Genomic DNA, 19896 nt, shown 5'->3' with positions numbered 1-19896 from the left:
TATAAAATAACATTGATATTAAGAAAAAATCACCAAGATTTGCTTGGACCGCAAAAGGTTAATAACTCTTGAATAAAGTCCTCATATTCGTAATGTTTTTCAAAATTTGATGCCCTGTATTGAACACTGCGACGAAGGATTCGCAATGCATCTGCATCTTTCATCTGGGCATTGGTTGGAGATTCAAAAAATTCATTTTTGTGATCACTCAATTTCGATTTTGAATCATCAGCTAGTTTACACATATCCGTTAATGCCATTGTAGCTACCACTTCAATATCATTATCGATATTTACCCAAATTTCAAATTCACCTATAGGCATATCACCTTAAATGCTTTAGTTTACCTTATCTGTAAGATCAAGTTCTTCAAATGCAGGAATTTCATAATTTATTTTATAAAATCCACCTTTTTTAACACTAGATAACTAAACTATACTTGTAGATTCAATGCCATTTGTGGATCGCACAATGTTGACATATGCTGTGCGGAATAGTCATTAATTGTTTAATGTCTCTTACATTCATTCCTAATAAATCAAACTTAAGTGCCGTGTAACCGGTTCCTATTTTTAATAAATAATTTTGATTAAATTTCACGTTTTTAATTACGTAGTCCGCCAGACGAATGTTTAGTTATTAAGGGTTAAAAAAGCTTTAGATACATGCTTCCATGATATTGCTAGCAAATGTAGGCATCAAGTAGATAAATCTTTTTTGTAATCACATTCGCATTGGAATGATCTTGAATTTCATCAAATTCGCCTATAATTCGTACACGAATATGCCTACGGCAATAAGCCTTTAATGTTTGTATGATTCCATGGTCGCACAGTTGAATCAATGATGTTTTTGAAGGTAGGTAAATTATTTTAATATTTTTTAAAGACAAATTATTATTGTAAGAATATCTAGTAACATAATAATTTTTCGTTTTAATACACTATTCAACCTGATTAACCAATTATTATTATGTACATATTTATTTTTCAAAACACTATATTCTTTTATTCCTTTCCGAAAAACTTGAGTTTTTAATATGTATAATTTTTTCAAACGACCTAGGTTAGGTGTCAGACAACCAACTTATATTACAAATTAAACTTATATTATTAAACACCGTAGTCTTAAATGTTTTGATGTGTAAATAATCACACTAAATTCACCGTCATGGAGTTTCTTGGGTGACTTTATATGCGCATTCCAGTGCTTCCGTTATAACTCTCATATCAGTTTCAATGCTTCGCGCCCAGTTCTCTACATCGCCAATTTCCTTCAGTGCACTGCTAAAACTCTCCACCAAGGTCAACCACTGTTGGGTCTGCTTAGCAAACCCAATAGCTCCTTGGTGCAGTTGCTTAGCTTCAGCGTCCAAACGTTTTTGGTTCAAGTACGCTTGGGCGACGCTAAAACAAAACATTACTTATGAATTATTAAATGTTTATTAATTAGCCCTAGATTACAGGACTTTTGTAAAATTTACGACGGACATCTAATCAATCTGTGAGGAGCACCGAGGCAACACATGAAAAGACATTCACATTCCTATACACAGGACCAACCTGCCGATGGTTATGCCTGTAGGAAGAGCTACCGCTATGTTGAACAATATCACATTGGATATTGATCTGTTCCATGTGTCCGGAGTTTTCCGAAGCGAGATTCTTCTACACATTTAACAAGAGTCTTCTTGTGTAATTTTTAATTTGTTTTTTTAATGTATACGCCTTAAATGTTTGTTTGTAATGTATATATTAATTATTGAATAAAATGAATTGAATTGAATTGAATTAAAGAATATAGTGATAACTAGCATGTATCTTAACACATCGTTGTCGGGCGGTTTTTCATCAACCCGGACCCTAATTAGTGTAGTAATTAGGGTCGTATACTAATTACAAGTAACCGCAAACACAATTCTGATCTGTTCAAGGTTTTTAGGCATCTCGTACTCTACCAAAAGTAAGCAAATAGAACGCTTATAAGCATCTCCCGCTCTCCATCAACAGTATGTAAAAGACGCTTTTAAGCGTTTCCCGAAAATAATGTGTTAATTTTTCACCTATATTTTTTATGTTAGTATCTCATACTAAGTTCTCAAAAAACATGTTGCACTCATTTTTTAAATGTTTTAGTAAAGTGTGAGTTTTTCTTATCTGTCCGCCTCCGTAGTGTAATGGTCAGCACGCTCGGCTTTCCTTCATGTGTAAACGATCAAGATAACACTGCGTTTATATGACGCAGTGCCCTATGCATCATTGGGGTGCGGATAAGGGTTTTATTATTATTATTATTTTCTTATCTTCGTACAGTTTACGATAGTCCCGTATTAACACATTCTTTACGGGAAACGCTTAAAAGCGTATTTTACATACTATTGGTAGAGAGCGGGAGACGGTTAAAAGCAATCTATTTGCTTACTTTTGTTAGAGCGCGAGAGATGTCAAAAAACATTGTTAAGATGGGAATTGGGTTTGCGGTTACTTGTGACTAGTATACTGAGGATTGGGCCGAAGACTGTCCGAGTATAATTAGGGTTGGGGCTGATGTTAAAACTGCCCGACAACGATGTGTTAAAGTATATTGAAATAAGTCCCGTAGTGTAGGGTTAAATTGACAGATGTTTTGATAGAAAGTACCCCCAAAAAATATATTAGAAATTAGTAAAATAAGTTGTGATCATTCCATTTGTCCCACATAATGGCAGATAAGCCTCTGTAGACATTAAGCAATTGATTAAGAGTAATAACACTTACCCAACATTTAAATGGTCAACCAATGCCTGAGTTAGATTATTAGCTGAAGCCACGGCCTCCTTTCTCTTTTGTTCTGAAAATAAAAAGGCATTGAAATACGCAATTGTGTAAATAAATAAATATATACACAATAAAAATAATATATATATCAGATTACGAACCCTGGGCAGCTTTTTTGGCAGCTTGTTTACCTTGATGTTCGCGAACTAACGAAGACAACATGATATTTTTATCAATGCGATAAGATTAAAAAAAACAAACCTTACGTAAATAAATTTTACAGGAATCCTATTTTAATCAAAGGAATAGAGAGAGAAAAAATAAGGAGCTGTCACGATGATTCTGTATCTCTACGTCAAATTGACAGATAACGAAATAACAATATTTAAACCATAGAAGAAAAACGACAACGAGATGCTACAGCAAAAAAAAAACGAGACAAAAAAAACAACACTAATAAAGTACTTACCGATCTACTTTTGTTTTCTAAATTCTAGGGAATCCAATATGTATAAAAAAATAATCTAGTAATATTAGTTAAAAAAATAACAAAAACCTTAATTAAATCTCTAGTCTGGAGAATACAGTTATATGAAAGCGAAACGTGGACCATCGGACAGGAAGAACGGGTTGCTGGAGGCGTTTGAGATATGATGCTACGAACGCATGTTGGGGATTCATTAGTCGGAACATGTAAGGAACAACGAGGTATTAAGCAGGGCTAGGGAGTCTATGCTTACTAAATAAAGTAGCACGACAGCGAGCCAAATGGATAAGCCATAATATAAGATACCCAGGCCTGCTTTTTGAGGTTGCGGAGGGCATATGCGAAGGCACAAACTACAGAGATCGACACCGCTAAAATACATGAACCAAATTATCTCATGGTTATTAGCTGGTACGCTGAGTTGAAGAGTCGGATGGAGGACAGAATCGGTGGATACCATGAATGTAGCAAACCAATCATCACACAGATTTTGACTCACGAAGAAGAGAAAAAAGACAATAATAAAAATAAAATCGAGTTGACAATTTACAAAACATAACAGGGAAAATAGTTAAACGACCATTCTCTAAAAAAAATCATATTTTATTACTATTTCAGTGACATTCTTGCATTAGAAATTGTTTGGACAGTAAAACATTGGACAATTTAAACGATTTGAATATGCCCAACATTCCTCTTCTTTACCTTTCACTCATTGCTATTTTTTTTTTCAGTTCAGATAATGTGCGCGTGCAAATAAACATGAATTTATTTAGGTTATTTATACTTTTTATTTCACTCATTGCCTGATTCTTTTTTTCTAAATCCATCTCTTATAATTTGAAAATATTCATCACGGCTGGCCCCGCTTACGGTTCGCGTATGTAAGATATACCTCAATCTAAAAGGATCTATGTAAAACCAGTCTAATCATAACAACCACAATGAATATTTCAAATATTTTTTTTTGTAAAGGGTGGCACAAAATTAATCACCCTATTGGAAGATGTTATAACTTTTGCAAATGGCGTTTTGTGTCAATCATATTTAACATTACTGAACAAGATAGCTTCAGTATACAAACAAATTCAAGGTGGCGAAAGTTAATCATTAAAATTTGTTTATGAATAACTTTTTTACTAAATTGAAAAAAAAAATGAATTGTGGAAATCTTTATTTGGACCTTTATATTTTTTCTGTTTTGTGCCCGTTTTATCAATTTGTTTGTACATATACTGCAGCTGCCTGGTTCATAAATTTCAAATATGATAGACGTACAACGCCTTTTGCAAAAATTATAACATCTTCCGATAGGGTGATCAATTTTGTACCACCCTGATAATACCCCTAAATAAGTATTATTTCATTACACACGACTTGTTTCGAAAACTACAAATGTTTTCATCTACAGGTGCTAAGTAAAATATTTAAATATGTCATTCCACAAAGTTAATGCCGAATCAATAAATAATATAACCTTATTGACCATGTGGTTTTTAATCACGATTATAATGGTTAATGTTATATTACTGTAATAAATAAAGTGATCACTTAAACCACCTAGTTATAGATCGTAGGCCCTGTAAATACCCAGAAATCTATATTCCCAACTCGATGAGTTTTATTTCCATAGAAAGTACAATATAATCACGATGTAAATATCTCCTATGCGCCTATTGCATACAATATTCTAGCATCTTAATCTTTTCCACATAAAAAAACAGAAATTTAAACAATCTTCTGTTTTTGTGTATTGATATCTGAACACAGATGGAATATTACAATATTAATAAAAACTATTACTATGACTAACACTTAAGTGCAACAAATCCAACTTTTGTAGCGACTCAAAATATGTATGTAATTACTATTATTTTTATAACATACGAATCCAGACAGACTCTCATTTGAATCTGATTTTTTTTATAATTCCAATATGCACGCAGTTGTGATACCATTATATATATATATATATATATATATATATATATATATATATATATATATATATATATATATATATATATATATATATATATATATATATATATATATATATATATATATATATATATATATATATATATATATATATATATATATATATATATATATATATATATATATATATATATATATATATATATATATATATATATATATATATATATATATATATATAGATATATATACAAACATATATATATATACTACTACCATCACGCCGTTTCCCCGCAGGGGTAGGCAGAGAGGATGGAACGCCACACTCTTTTGTCCTGACATACACTCCTCGCCTCCTTCACATCCATACATCTAGTCATACATGCCCTCCGATTACGCAGACTTTTGACACCGCCAGATTTAAGGTTCTGGTTGATCTGATCGTGCCAAGTCTTTTTCGGTCGTCCTCGTTCTGTTTTTCCTCTCACATTCGCCACATATATTTTCTAAGTCATTCTCTCGTTATCCATTCGCTCCACATGTCCATACCGCCGTAAAGAACTCTTCTTAATCTTTTCAATTATTCCTCGTTCAGCCTTATTTTCCTTTTATATATATATATATATATATATATATATATATATATATATATATATATATATATATATATATATATATATATATATATATATATATATAATATATAAATATATATATGTATATATATATATATATATATATATATATATATATATATATATATATATATATATATATATATATATATATATATGTAAAAAACAAACTAACTAATCTTCACGCAACAGAGAGATTCCTACTTTTACCTGACCACTTTCAAGTATTTAAATACCTGAGGAAGTCAAGCCTACTTCGGTTTTCCTCTGCTTGTATTACCAACCACATTCGCCTCATAAATTTGGTTTACTATGATATGAATGAAAAAATAATTAAGCGTATTTATGAGGTGAACGTGATGACTAATAGAAACAGAGGAAGACAGAGGAATTCTTGATCGCGTATTTATATTTATTTTTAGATAATTATTTCTTCCTCAAACCCATATCCGCGCCCCAATCGTGTATAGGGCACAAAATCACATAAACGCAGTCTTATCTTGATCGTCAATACATGAAGGAAAGGTGATCAGCTCTCCGCTTCAGGTATCAGTCCAGGGTAATATAAAATAAATAATTAGAGTGAAAAAATGAAAATTAATTAGTTAAAAAATATAGAAAGAAAAGATAATTATTTGGTGAGCAAAAATATATTCTACTTCGAATTACACTTACTTACAAATGGTGCACAGGACACTGGCAAGAAAATATGTTCAACCAATCATTGATCAAACATGGGTATACTGGTAAAAAACTTTAAATTGAAAATATGCAATTTCGACTTCAGGATGCAAATTATAAAGTTTACAACGATCTATAAACTGGCAAAATACTCTAAGCAGTTCGAAATGTCATACTTATGTGGTTTTAAAAGTAAATTCAACTTTAAGTTTTATAGCGGGTATTTTATTCAGGCTAAAAGATTTAAATAACAGCGATTATTCGAACATGGATTTTAGAGTTAACTTTTTTGCCAGTATATCCACGATATAGCAAAGTGTTGCAGTCCAACACTACATTTTTTTTAGGAAAGCGATTATAAACGATTACTCTGATTTGTGCCACTGCAGCGAATCTTCGTAAATGGCCGAATGCGTTTGATGCTCATACGTTTTTTTATTGTAGGGTTTAAAACCCCAGTTCACTCTTTGTTAACCGTGTCCTTTCGAGAAGGCGTCCTGCGTCGGCGCAGTTTTCCCCTTGCGGCCTCTCGCAGTCACTTTTCTTAAAACGCAAGCAAAATAAAGACCTTTATAAAAAAGAATTAAGTAAGAATATGAAGACGTCAAAACGGCTTTGCGATGTTCTATTTCTTTCTACTCGGTATCGCATTTGTTTTCCATTCGCCTGCTCCGATCCCAAACCGAGCATTCCAACTGTTCGAACGAGCTTTCTGCCGGCTCGTAAAAAGTGCTAGAAATATTCAGTACATTTTTATGGCAACGCTAGGATCCTTTTATACGGGGGCTTAAAATAAGCGTAAGTGGCGTGTAGTACTTTTGTTGGTGGATATCAAACTAGGGGAGATTTTCTCCGTGGAGAATCACTCCCCCTCAGTCAGTGTGTAGCTCGCGCGGGTGTAGTTGCGTTACGTCACGTGAGTTTCGCTCCAAGTTGTGATGTTTCCCCTGTGATCTATGGTCAGTGTTGCCACACGAAAGTGTACCGTGTTTTCGAATGGTGTCGGATGTGTGGAAATAGTCCTCGAAATTTTCTAATAGAATAGAAAATTTGTATAGTTTTTTCGTTGAATTTTATTTTTGATATTGATATGTGCGTAAAATAATTCTGTTCATGTATTTGATTTCTGCCTACGTTATAACGATATTGTTTGAATACTGACTGCGCATTAATTTGAAATGTATACATCGTTTTCCGATGCCGGAATATTAAATAATAAATGTTTAATGTAAACGAGAGACGGCTTAGGTAGGCACCTGATACGTAAATTATAATTCGCGGTCTGATAATAATAATAAAAATAATAATCTGCGCTTTAAATACAAGTAGTATTTAAAAGTTTAAATTATAATATCTACTGAAATTTAACATTATAATAATACTTAATTTGATAAGGTTACAACTTCGAAGGAGACTTCAGTATTGGTAAGTATTTGAAATTTATTTAAGTTTGTGTACAAATAAAATATTTCGTAGAAATGATGAATGAAGGTCCCAGGTAATTTAAAAAAAAAAAACATGTATAAATACTTGAAAAATTAAAATATAATTTTTCCTTCTTTATTTCAAATATAATTAAACTGAGTATAAATATTTAATTTAAGAATAAACCTTTTATATTGGCCAACTGATAAATGGTATGAATACAAAAAAGAGTATTGTTGTATTTTTTTGTGATCGGTAAGTGTAGCCTGTCGTTTTGTTAGTTATATGGAAATGTGACTCTATCGTCTCGAATATGATAATATTAATACTAGATTTAAATTTATTTGAATATTAACAAAAAGTTTAATAAAGACATATAATTTGTTAGTAATTCTCTGTCAAAATTGTTTTTCTTTTCCTTCTTTATGCTAGTCAAGGAGAATTTTCATAGGCAACTAATATATATTATTTTAAACAAGCACACTACTCAAATATTTAACTCATACATATGTATATTATTAATATCATGACGCTTCATCATTGAGTTCGCAACAGCCATCTATGTTCGGAAAACTCATGTTGATTACATTAGTTTTTTAAATCTCAACACAGATGAAGAAGAATATGGAAGTCTGAGTATTAACAGGGCTTACGACCGTCATAGGCTGGTTAAAGTGAGCACTTTACACACCTGTAACATTCGAAAAACTCATATTGATTCATCAATTTGAAATAGAACCATATGCACCATTGGTCGTAGATAAGGCTTAATAGTAGTGTTAATCAATTGTTCTTCTTCTTCTGCTTGGTGTAGGCCTCGTGGCCTGTTTTTAAGAGGGACAAGCCTCCTGCGATTTCGATTCCCAGCTATCGGTCCATCTCTTTAGTGATCCTCTCGGGAGTCGTCTACTTTGGAGTTGGCCGTACAGTGCAATGTGGGGGAGTCTGGATGGTTTCATTCTCCTCACATGCACATACCATTGTCTACTTCTTTGCCTTCCCCACCCAACGATATCTTCAATCTCGCATATTTCCCTTATCCTGTTGTTCCTTATTCTGTTTTGTAGAATCTTGCCAGATATGCTTCTAAGAGTCTTCATTTCTGACACTCTAGTGCGTTTTTTTGTGACTACGATCTTTTTAGATAAAGCCTGAAGGTTTTTTCTCCATTTGAAAAATATTTAGCATATTTAAAAAAAATAATTAAACAATACCCTTTCTTCAAAATTCAAAAACAACACATTCTGCCCTGAAGCGGGTAAAAATTAAGTTAAAAATATGCCGCTTTTGCTGGGATATAGTACATTTTCTGGGCATTCCGAAAACATGCATAACTGAAAATTGACGATTTTTGATAAATGACGTTGTTGAAAGGAGTGAGCGATATGATGTTGTTGAAAGGAGTGTGCGATATTAGACCATATTAGAGCCAATGACCAGCTTGTAGTCGCACTTTGTGCTATATATGACATACCTAGCCTCGTGGAACGGTGTCGCGCATTCCGCGCTTCACGGCTCGTCTTAACTACCACTTTATCTAATTGACCCCACGGCTATTTGAATAATTGACAACACACAGAGAAGGACACGTGACTCTTCTACCTCCTGCGCTCCTGATCCAACTTTACTTTGTACATCGATTAACTTGTAACGATATTTTGAGTGCGTCCAAAATCTTTGTCCACAAATCCAGGTTTGTCCATTTACGAGTTATTTTATATTGATTTATCAACATAGGTGAAAAAGACGATGGAAATCTAAGTATTTACAGAAGATATGACCTGTTAAAGTGATCACTTTATACACGTGGAACATTCACCATTTTACCCACGGTTCACAAACACTCAACCACTTAAGTAAAAAATAAACCGCTGTTGTATTTTACGAAAATGGAGCTAAATAAATTAACCAAATTCATTATTATTGTTTTTTATTATTATAAAGGTCTCTGCTGGATAAAAAAACTTACTCAACTCAACCATAGATGGTGTGGAGAACTTACATGTGAATGAAGGTGTCAAAAATGGATATATACAACTTGCGAAATTTGAGTAGTGTGGTTGTCAATCATGAGTAAAATGATGAATGTAACAGGTATATAAAGTAATTACTTAAAACAGCCTTTGACGGGTCGTAAGTCCTGTAAAATATCCAGACTTCCATGTTGATATGTCAATATGAAGAAAAAACTCCTTAGTGGACAAATCCAGATTTGTGAACAAATATTTGGATACACAAAAAATACTGTAGTACTTATTATTTTTGATCTAACTCTTATCCGCACCCAATGGTGCATAGGGCACTGCATCGTATCGACGCCTTGTTATCTTGATCGTTACTTGTATTATCTACTTGTGTCACTTATATTTTAGTACACGTTGCCTGAAAATTCTTTCACTTTTATCATAAATTAATCAAAATAAATAATTAATGTATTTCGAATCTGAAAATGATTGAAGTTTTATTTTTATTTTTTTATTTTTTTTATTTTTATATTTATTTATTCGGGAATGTACAGCTTACATATACAAAAATGATATAAAACAATAGTTACATTAACAATAATAAACATTACATTACATTGACAAAAAATAGTTACGTTAAAAAAAAGCCAATTAAACAATTCCACGATTATGTTATAAAACTATTAAAAAACATTCAGAGATTAAACAAAAAACAAACAAAAAACAAAAAAAAAACAAAAAAAAACAAAAAAGGGTATTATATAAAATAATAGATTTAGCAGGAAGGAGAAGAAAAGTGACATTTACATTTGGTATTAAATTGGTGAAAAAACATGCCCGCTACAAGATATACATACGTTTGCGACCTACTTTAGGGACAAGTATGGCTTTTACGGGTCGTAAATATAATAGATTCCATTTCGGCGTTCTTACTAAATAAAAAGAGCAGCATATGGCAGCCCAGAAACACAATAAAGAACTTTGCTCAATCAATTTATATATCAGACGAGTTCTGTGTTATGTGGACCACGTTCCACCTTCCGACAACGCAAAGTAGATTTGCTAGGCAGGGCTCGTAAAAGTACAAGGAAAAAAGCTCTTTCGGGAAAGTTTGTTTCGCAATTTATATAACATTTAGTATTCCGGAAAGTGACACTCGGGCCTTATTTTAAATTAGAAAGCTTTATGTATAAGCGAAAAGTTTTTCTTATATTATTTATCTAAAAAAATTAAAATAATTAAGAAAGTTTCACCGTCATAAATATTAAACGTAATAATAAATAATAATAAAACACTTATCCGTACCTCAATGGTGCATAGGGCACTGCGTCATATAAACGCAGTGTTATCTTGATCGTTTACACATGAAGGAAAGGTGATCAGCCCTCCTCTTCAGGTACCAGTCCAGGGTAATATTGAATAAATATGACAGTGAAAAAATCACTAATATTTATATTACCCCCCTTGGGAATCGAACCCGGGACCTCCAGAACGGTAGCCGAGCATGCTGACCATTACACTACGGAGGCGGACAAAAAACGTAAGTAAATAAAAAAATAATATATACAGTAAACCCCCTTATATAATTGCCTTTGCTGTTGCGGGGCCGATGGCGTGGAATGCTCTTCCACCAATGGTTAGAAATAGTGAGAGAAAGACGATCTTTAGAAAAATACTAAAAACACATTTGTTTGCTAAATCATTTCCACCATAATATTTTCCCCAATTCATTCACAGTGAAGCGCCCTTGAGGTAGTATTTTACGAAAATGGGGCTATACTCGTTATAAGTTATCCAAATTTATTATTATTTTATTATTATATCGTTGAGATAGGTACCGCGCTATCGGAAAGAACGTTATAGAGGGTAAATGTTTTGAAATTGTATTTTAATTTGGTATTTGACTCTTTTCAGTTATTTCCGCTGTTTCAAATGTTAAAATACAATCGAAAACATTGACCACTTATAACCTTTCCTCCGATAACGCGGTACCTATAGGGGGGGGGGGGGTTTACTGTTTGATGAAGTTTTTCATTAAATTTTACTCCGTATATTTATGTAGAATTACTTTAATATTTAGACAAAATAATAAAAGTCTCGGTTTTTACAAGGTTTATAACCTGTCATACAGGCTGGTTAAGTTATCATTTTATACACGTGTAACATTCATCATTTTTCTCGTGATTGACAACCACACTACTCGAATTTCTGGAACCAGTATATGTAAATATATATATATATATATATATATATATATATATATATATATATATATATATATATATATATATATATATATATATATATATATATATATATATATATATATATATATATATATATATATATATATATATATATATATATATATATATATATATATATATATATATATATATATATATATATATATAAATACTACCTATAGATTTTATTAAGTACCTACATATGTACCGACTCTCAATATTGTGACAGTCGGTAAAGCAGATCGCGCAAATCTACCACCAGATGTCGCCATGCGTCGCACTGAATAAACAAAAGACTTCAGATAGCAAAATATATTATGTTGGGTGAACTGTCATAGTGTACGTAATTTATAAATAATTAATTAAGAATAAACTTTTAATGTCGTTTCTTTAATTACAAAGCAACATAATGTTTATTTTATTATTATACACCCACTAATTTACGCTGAATACGCTATTTCACCACGGAGGTGGACATCGAGTCCTCATAAAACAAAGAAGTACAAAATAATTCTTTTAAATAACGATTTTAATTCTAGAAACATGATATCTAGTTCATATCCTGTTTTACATTCAGACTGGCGCGGCGCGAATTTCATTTTTCTTATCCCACAAATCTCTTACATCTTAGAACTAGTATTAGACATAACAGTTTTTCTCGCGAAACAGGGTTCATTCATTTTCAAAACACGCGCGTGTCTGCGCTGAAAGCACTTGAAATTTATTCCATTTGACATTTTATTCCCAACCGACCCTGTTCCTTTTTTTCCTGTCTGAAATATTTTCAGGAGATCCACTCTAAACCATTCACACAATTATTAAAATAAAAGTATACCTTCTAGATATTCAGGGTTGATTTTTGCGAATAAAATATACCAACCAAAAAGTTTTATAATTTTTTTTGAGCATGTTGATTTTTTTTATTCAACATGTTTAAAATTGTATTTTATTATTTTTTTTAACATGTTGAAGTATGAACGAAGGATGAAAGTAGACTGAATGCAATCGATATGCGATCTCTCAGATTAATGTGCGCCAAAACGATGTGTAATAGATGTTTGAATGGTGAAATAAGGAAATAATACAAGACTGAGATAAGCATTATCGAGAGAATTATGAAATGTATGTTGATATGGTTTGGATATGTGGAACAAATAAGTGACAATAGAAAAGTAAAGCAAGTTTATGAGGTGAATGTAGTTGTTAATAGGAGCAGAAGAAGACCGAGAAAAACTTTCATGTTCACGTTGTTGTTTTTCCAAATGTGAATAAATAAATATTAATTAAATAAAAATTGATGCATTTACTTTCTGTTTAGCTTTTTTTACTATTTTTTTCGTAAATAACCACTCGCCGATATTTTTCTCTCCGGTTTCGAGATGTATCCTGCTCTTCGTCAGGACAAACACAACACCAGCATGCAAACAGCACTACACGTCACTACTATAGTGCTATTCACACACACAACTACATTTTTTTTAATCACGTACGTTTTTGTCGAGTATTGATTGCATTCTGATGTCGTGATCGTCCTGATGAAGAGACAGGTACGTCTTGAAACCGGTAGACAGAAATCTCGGTGACCGGTTATAACGAACATCACTAACATTTTTGTTAAAAAAATAGTAAAAATGCGAAAAATCTACGAGAAAGAGTTTAAAGGGAAAATCAATATTGGAAGTAAAAAGTGAAAGAGGCCTCGTTGAAAATAATAAAAAATAGAAAATAATAAAAAAGTGAATACATAAATTTTGACGCAAAATCTACAAGCTCGCGACAGAGTTTATAGGCATAATCAATTTACAACATTTTGAGTGTGTCCAAATACTTGTTCACAAAATCTGGATTATCTCCAATTACAGGAGTCATATATAAGTTTCTTTACATCTCACCAATAGATGTCTCTAGTGAAGTTCTAGTGATTCAAGAACAAGGTTTCTAAATTGGTTCATATATCGCTCACTCCTTTCAAGAACGTCATAAATCAAAATTCGTAAATTTTCAGTTGTGCATGTTTTCGGAATGCCCAGAAAATTTACTATATCCCAGTTGAAGTGGCATATTTTTTACTTAATATTTACCCGCTACAGGACAGAAAGTGTTGTTTTTGCATTTTGAAGAAAAGGTATTGTTTAATTATTTTTTAAAACAAACTAAATATTTTTCAAATGGAGAAAAAACCTTCAGGTTTTACTTAAAAAGATGTGTTGCACAGTAAAAAGTTCAGTAAGTGGCTTGATATTTATTTTTAATACATTGTATTATATTTTTAAACTTTAAAAACGTTCTCCTGAAAAATCGAGTTTTTTGATTTATGACGTTCTTGAAAGGAGTGAGCGATATATAGAATTTCCAAGAATTTGAGTAGTGTTGTTGTCAATAATGGGTAGGATTGGTGAATGTTACACGTGTGTAAAGTGATCACTTAAACCAGCCGATGACGGTCGTCAGCCCCGTAAATGCCCAGACTTCCATATTCTTCTTCATCTTTGATGAGATGTCAAAAAATAATATGGCATAATCAATATTGTAGTACAAGTGAAAGGGGCCTCGTTGAATTATCTCCGATAATGCTTAAATATTAATAAGGTTTAACGAAAAGTAACGCAACAGAAATACTTTACCACGAATTCACAATAATTCACAATTCTTTGTATCGAAAACTTGAGACAAAGAAATAAGAATGGATATCCCGGCTTCAAGTTTAACCCCCAGTAAACACCCTTCTCCCCGTTACATTGAGAAAACGGTATTTTTAAAAGATAAAGCAGGCACTAAGAGATTTTGCGAAGTGTTTAACGTAACCATCGCGGGGAAACTTTGGAAATAATATGTCCATTTTACAAAGCCTCTGGCGTTTTGTTTCGAGGGATGGAAAGGTTGTATCTCAAAAGGGATCATTATTTCATCATTCATCAAGATAAAACAAAGAGCTTTTAAATACAAGGGATTAAGGGCATTTCATAATTGGATTCAATGCAAAAACATAACAGCCAAGAAAAGAAAGCGAATATTAATTTGATATTATATTTATCTTTAAGGTATTACCGCCCGATCTTTGTTTTGAAGTTTTATTTATGTAAAACGATGTATGATAGATGTTCTAATGGTAATATAAATAAATTATGCAAAATTGAGATCAGCATATTCGCTAAAATTAGGAAAACTATGTTGAGATGGTTTGGGGATGTGAACCGAATTAGTGTAGAAAAATAATTTAAACAAATTTATGAAACGAATGTGGTTTGTCATAGAAGCAGAGGAAAACCGAAAAAAACTTGGCGTGATTAAGTATTTCAACGGCGTGGTCAGGTCAGGAGTTGGAATAATCGACATGTATTTATAAGGAGATGAAAGAATGTGGAAGACGCGATAAATGTTTGCAGAGACCGACTGATGTTGAGTTCTATTCTCTCTGCCTACCTCCACGGGGAAGTGGTGCGATGGTTAGTCATCATTTCATCAATTGTCACATTGTGATAATATCCATCCATTTTTTTATTTAATTTTTACTTGGTAAATACCACTACCTCTTAAAATCTATTGCAGGACGAATTTCGATACATTCCGGATCATTTTCAAATGTTTTGAAAATGATGCGGAATGTATCGAAATACGTGTCACAATAGATTTTAAGAAATTGTGGTATTCACCAAGTATAAATATATTTTTTAATATATTTTTAAACTTCTTACCTAGAAAAAATCCTTTAACCACCCTTATTAATTCCTCTCCTTTCTTTCACCTTCCTGCTAAATCTATTATTTTATATAATACCCTTTTTTTGTTTAATCTCTGAATGTTTTTAATAGTTTTATAACAAAAATGTGGAATTGTTTAATTGTTTTTTTTAACGTAACTATTTTTTGTTAATGTAATGTAATGTTTATTATTGTTAATGTAACTATTGTTTATTATATCATTTTTTATATGTAAGCTGAACAATTCCCGAATAAATAAAATAAAAAATAAAATAACTTAATTAAAAATCGTTAATTGTATTTTAAAATGTCGGAAAAATATAGAAGCTAAGCTGTCAGTTCGATCATCACTCACCAAACAAATTGTCAAAGCTGGCACGTTACTTTCCATTAAGCCCGGCCAAGGGTAGACTGTGTACATATTGCTGAATCGATACAAATCATTCGGCCAGATACTCAAAGCGGAATGGTCGGTCCATTTTTCATTTATGAAACGTGAATTTATTTACCATAACCGGAGTTCAGTTTATTAAGCTCCGTGTTTGGCGGGGATGGCGGACGCATTAATGACCGGTCGACTGAATTAACGAATTAACCCTCAGACCAGGGGTGACAAATAGTATGAGGCTAGGCAAAGGGTGAATTTTCCTTTTACTTTATAATAATCCCCCCTCTATTGAATGACACGTGTAAATACATTATGCATTGTGCTGATAATGTTTTAAGAGAGTACTCTCAAATATACGAAGTCAGTATGTGACCGGCTGCGCGAGAATCTACACGTGTTATTCGCGCACAACATATATTGGAATCAATAAATAATACTGAAACCCTTATCCGCACCCCAATGGTGCATAGGGCACTGCTTCATATAAACGCAGTGTAATCTTGATCGTTTACACATGAAGGAAAGGTGATCAGCCCTCCGCTTCAGGTACCAGTCCAGGGTAATATTGAATAAATATTAGGTACAGTGAAAAAATCACTTATTTATTTGACCCCCCCCTGGGAATCGAACCCGGGACCTCCAGAACGGTAGCCGAGCGTCCTGACCATTACACTACGGAGGCAGACGATATTGGAATTAGGCGAATATTTTTTATTCTTATTTTTTTTTGAACTCCAACCTTTCAATAACTCTATTCTTTTCAAAATCATATATTCATTTCGAGGAAAAACTTATTTTTTGCAATACAAAAACGCTATTTTAAACAAAAAATTAAATTATTTTAAATCTTACCTGAGTTGAAAAAAAAATAAAGTTGCGGGCTATCGAATATTCCACCTTAAGTATTATTTATTATCAATAATTTCAGGGGCGTGCATTCCGTATAGGCAGAAAAGCAGTGCCTGTCCAAACTTTGTATAAAACGCGTGTTCATAAAAACGCAACCAGTACCTACCTACCCTACCTTACTAAGAAGTGCCTAGCTTACCTTACTATCTACCTCTACTGCCTACCCTAGTAGCTAGTACTGGCTTACCTTACTACCTACCTCTACTGCCTGCACTAATTAATTCTCTGTGCACGCCACTGATTAATTTATTTGGCAGTCACTTTGAAGTAATCTCTATCAATTTTTAATTTAAGTTTTACTTGGTAAATACCACTATTTCTTAAAACCTATTAAGACGCGTGTTTCGATGCATTCCGCATCATTTTCAAACATTCTAAAGAGGCTTGCATCTTTACCTCAAGGTTTCGGATAAAGATGAAGAAATATATAAAAAAATCTGGTCTTTTGTATCGCTTTAACCTGTTGTACAACCCTAAGGGATTACCTCAGTCAACTCATTGATTATTACCAATATACTTAGTATTTATACGGTCATGTACACACACGGGTTGGTTACGTAAATACCGTATGTTTGCACAAGTCTCGCTGTATTTACAACGTCAGTACGACCAAGCTTGTTAATGAAAATTGTATTGAGTATTTCGATTTTACGTGCAAGTAATACGACTGGTTCTATCACAGAACAGGGGATGAAATATGGGGTTGCTCGATATATCGGTAGCCAGACAGTTAGGCACTTCGTATTTGCGTGAGTCGGGGTGTGCGCGGAGGGCTGTAAATTATTCACCCCCGCTCGTTTCAGTGTCATTCCTCCGCTTATCTTCCCAAACACATTTGACCGAGAAGTTTAACATGCAAACGAGCCAAATATTCACTTCTTCGGGAATTCTAATTAGGCACAGTAACGGTTTTATTATGGCGACGCTTTTTTCGAATGGCTAAAGTTTCCCTATGAAGAGCACTCAGAGAAGGGAAGTAATGAATATGCATGGTTTAATTTTGAGCCTTTTAAGATTACAGATTTCAATCATAATTATTATATTCAAGTTTTGTACAGGCATTTCTTGGTGGGACTGCATTTTATAAAATAAAATAACCACGAAATAGTTTTTTCCCCGAATATTAGTAACCAGGTTGTAAACTTTAATAGTGTCCGCCTCCGTAGTGTAATGGTCAGCACGCTCGGCTACCGTTCTGGAGGTCCCGGGTTCGAATCCTAGGGGGGGTCAAATAAATAAAAGTGATTTTTTTCACTCCAATATTTATTCAATATTACCCTGGAGTGGTACCTGAAGCGGAGGGTTAATCACCTTTCCTTCATGTCTTAACGAATAAGATAACACTGCATTTGTATGATGCCCTATGCACCATTGGGGTGCGGATGAGGCTTTGAAAAACTTTAATAGATGATGTACAGGGTGGCGTAAGATTAACCACCCTATCGGATGATTTTATAATTTTTGCAAATGGCGTTATAAGTCAATTATATTAAAATTTTTGCTAACTTTACAGTTAGAGTATAGAAGCAGATTGATAAACGGGCACAAATGTGTATCAACACTGGCGGCAGTCACTTGACCATCACTCTCATTTTTTTTATTTACTAAAAAGCTAGTGATAATCAAAATTGGATGATTAATTTTGTGCCAATTAGATTTTTTTGGTTTACTGCAGCTGTCTAGTTTACAAATGTCAAATACGATTGACTTATGAGGTCATTTGCAAAAATTGTAACATCTTCCTATAGGGTGATTAATTTTGCGCCACCCTGTACATTAAGTTATTTTTTGTATTTACAAACACTATAAATTATTTAAAAAAAAATTAAAAATGTTTGTAAATACAAAGAAACTTTATTGTATTATACGATGTATATATTAAAACTTCTTTGTATTTACAAACGTATTACGAAAATCTTAGTAACAAACAGCACTTCCTTTGGAAAAATGAGGCCTCACAAATTCACGGATTGCAAAATGTTTGTCTATTTAGAGGATAATACGTTCTACGTGTGAACAACGCCATAAAGGCTCGGTAAGTTGGAACTTTGCTCCCTTATTACCAGTGCTTTGGGTGAAACGTATGAGGGTTCTTTGGTATACTGGCGCAATAAGTAAAAAGTCGTTCTACTTGCTAGAAAACTACTTGTGTGTGAGAATGTTAATTGTCTTTCGAGGGGTGACAAGTGTTTACTAATGACTGCCACCAGCTCTAAGTACGTCAAAATAAACTTAAGGGAAAAATAACAGACTTTTTGTTTGTTTTAGAATGTTTTTTTGTTTATGCCGATATTTAAACTCAATAATCATGATATGAAGTGAAAAAAATTCGTCAACATAGATAAATATCGAAGTCTGGGTATTGACAGGGCTTATCACCTGTTATAGGCTGGTTAACTGATCACTTTACACACGTGCAACATTTACAATTCTACCTATGATTAATAACCACACTACATAAACTCCTTGATATATCGCTCACTCCTTTCAAGAACGTCATATATAAAAAAATCGTCAATTTTCAGTTGTGCATGTTTTTGGAATGCCCATAAAATGTACTATATCCCAGCAAAAGTGGCATATTTTTAACTAAAGATTAACCCTCTACAGGGCAGAAAGTGTTGTTTTTAGCATTTTGAAGAAAAGGTATTGTTTTATTATTTTTTAAAAATAAACTGAATATTTTTTAAATGGAGAAAAAACATTCAGGTTTTACCTAAAAAGATCTGATGCACGGTAAAAAGTTCAATAAGTGGCTCTTTA

General features: G+C 32.7%; 2 protein-coding genes across 5 annotated transcripts in view; one reads left to right on the top strand and one right to left on the bottom strand.

Annotated features, from left to right (window-relative positions):
* Nucleotides 1-1014: 1014 nt before the first annotated feature.
* On the bottom strand, nt 1015-3139 carry Blos1 (biogenesis of lysosome-related organelles complex 1 subunit 1). Its single transcript, XM_088262853.1, has 3 exons — nt 2918-3139; nt 2757-2829; nt 1015-1406 (listed from the first exon to the last, which is right to left on the bottom strand). Exons 1-3 carry the CDS (start codon nt 2976-2978, stop codon nt 1169-1171), a joined length of 372 nt encoding a protein of 123 aa, XP_088118979.1. The 5' UTR covers nt 2979-3139; the 3' UTR covers nt 1015-1168.
* A 4252-nt stretch (nt 3140-7391) lies between these two features.
* Nucleotides 7392-19896, top strand: part of Liprin-gamma (liprin protein kazrin) — a 320428-nt gene continuing 307923 nt past the window's right edge. For 3 of the 4 annotated variants that reach the window (XM_088262844.1, XM_088262842.1, XM_088262845.1), the window contains exon 1: nt 7398-7552. The gene's annotated coding sequence lies outside the window, so the exon portion shown is untranslated. Of the gene's footprint in view, nt 7553-19896 lie in introns of all 4 variants that reach the window. The other variant, XM_088262843.1, reaches the window with a different exon arrangement.

This window comes from Brachycentrus maculatus, unplaced genomic scaffold, assembly GCF_059751285.1.
Source record: "Brachycentrus maculatus isolate JH-2025_06_01 unplaced genomic scaffold, ASM5975128v1 h1tg000190l, whole genome shotgun sequence".
Classification (NCBI taxonomy): domain Eukaryota; kingdom Metazoa; phylum Arthropoda; class Insecta; order Trichoptera; family Brachycentridae; genus Brachycentrus; species Brachycentrus maculatus.
Note: the sequence above shows the minus strand (reverse complement) of the source record. Positions and strands in the feature narration are given on the sequence as shown.

What these genes read in the sequence shown, in the direction of transcription:
- Blos1 (XM_088262853.1), bottom strand. Translation starts at nt 2,978, where the DNA reads ATGTTGTCTTCGTTAGTTCGCGAACATCAAGGTAAACAAGCTGCCAAA. An exon ending in TGCCAAAAAAGCTGCCCAGG is followed by an intron (nt 2,830 to 2,917) that starts GTTCGTAATCTG and finishes TTTTATTTTCAG; the next exon opens with AACAAAAGAGAAAGGAGGCC. An exon ending in GTTGACCATTTAAATGTTGG is followed by an intron (nt 1,407 to 2,756) that starts GTAAGTGTTATT and finishes GTTTTGTTTTAG; the next exon opens with CGTCGCCCAAGCGTACTTGA.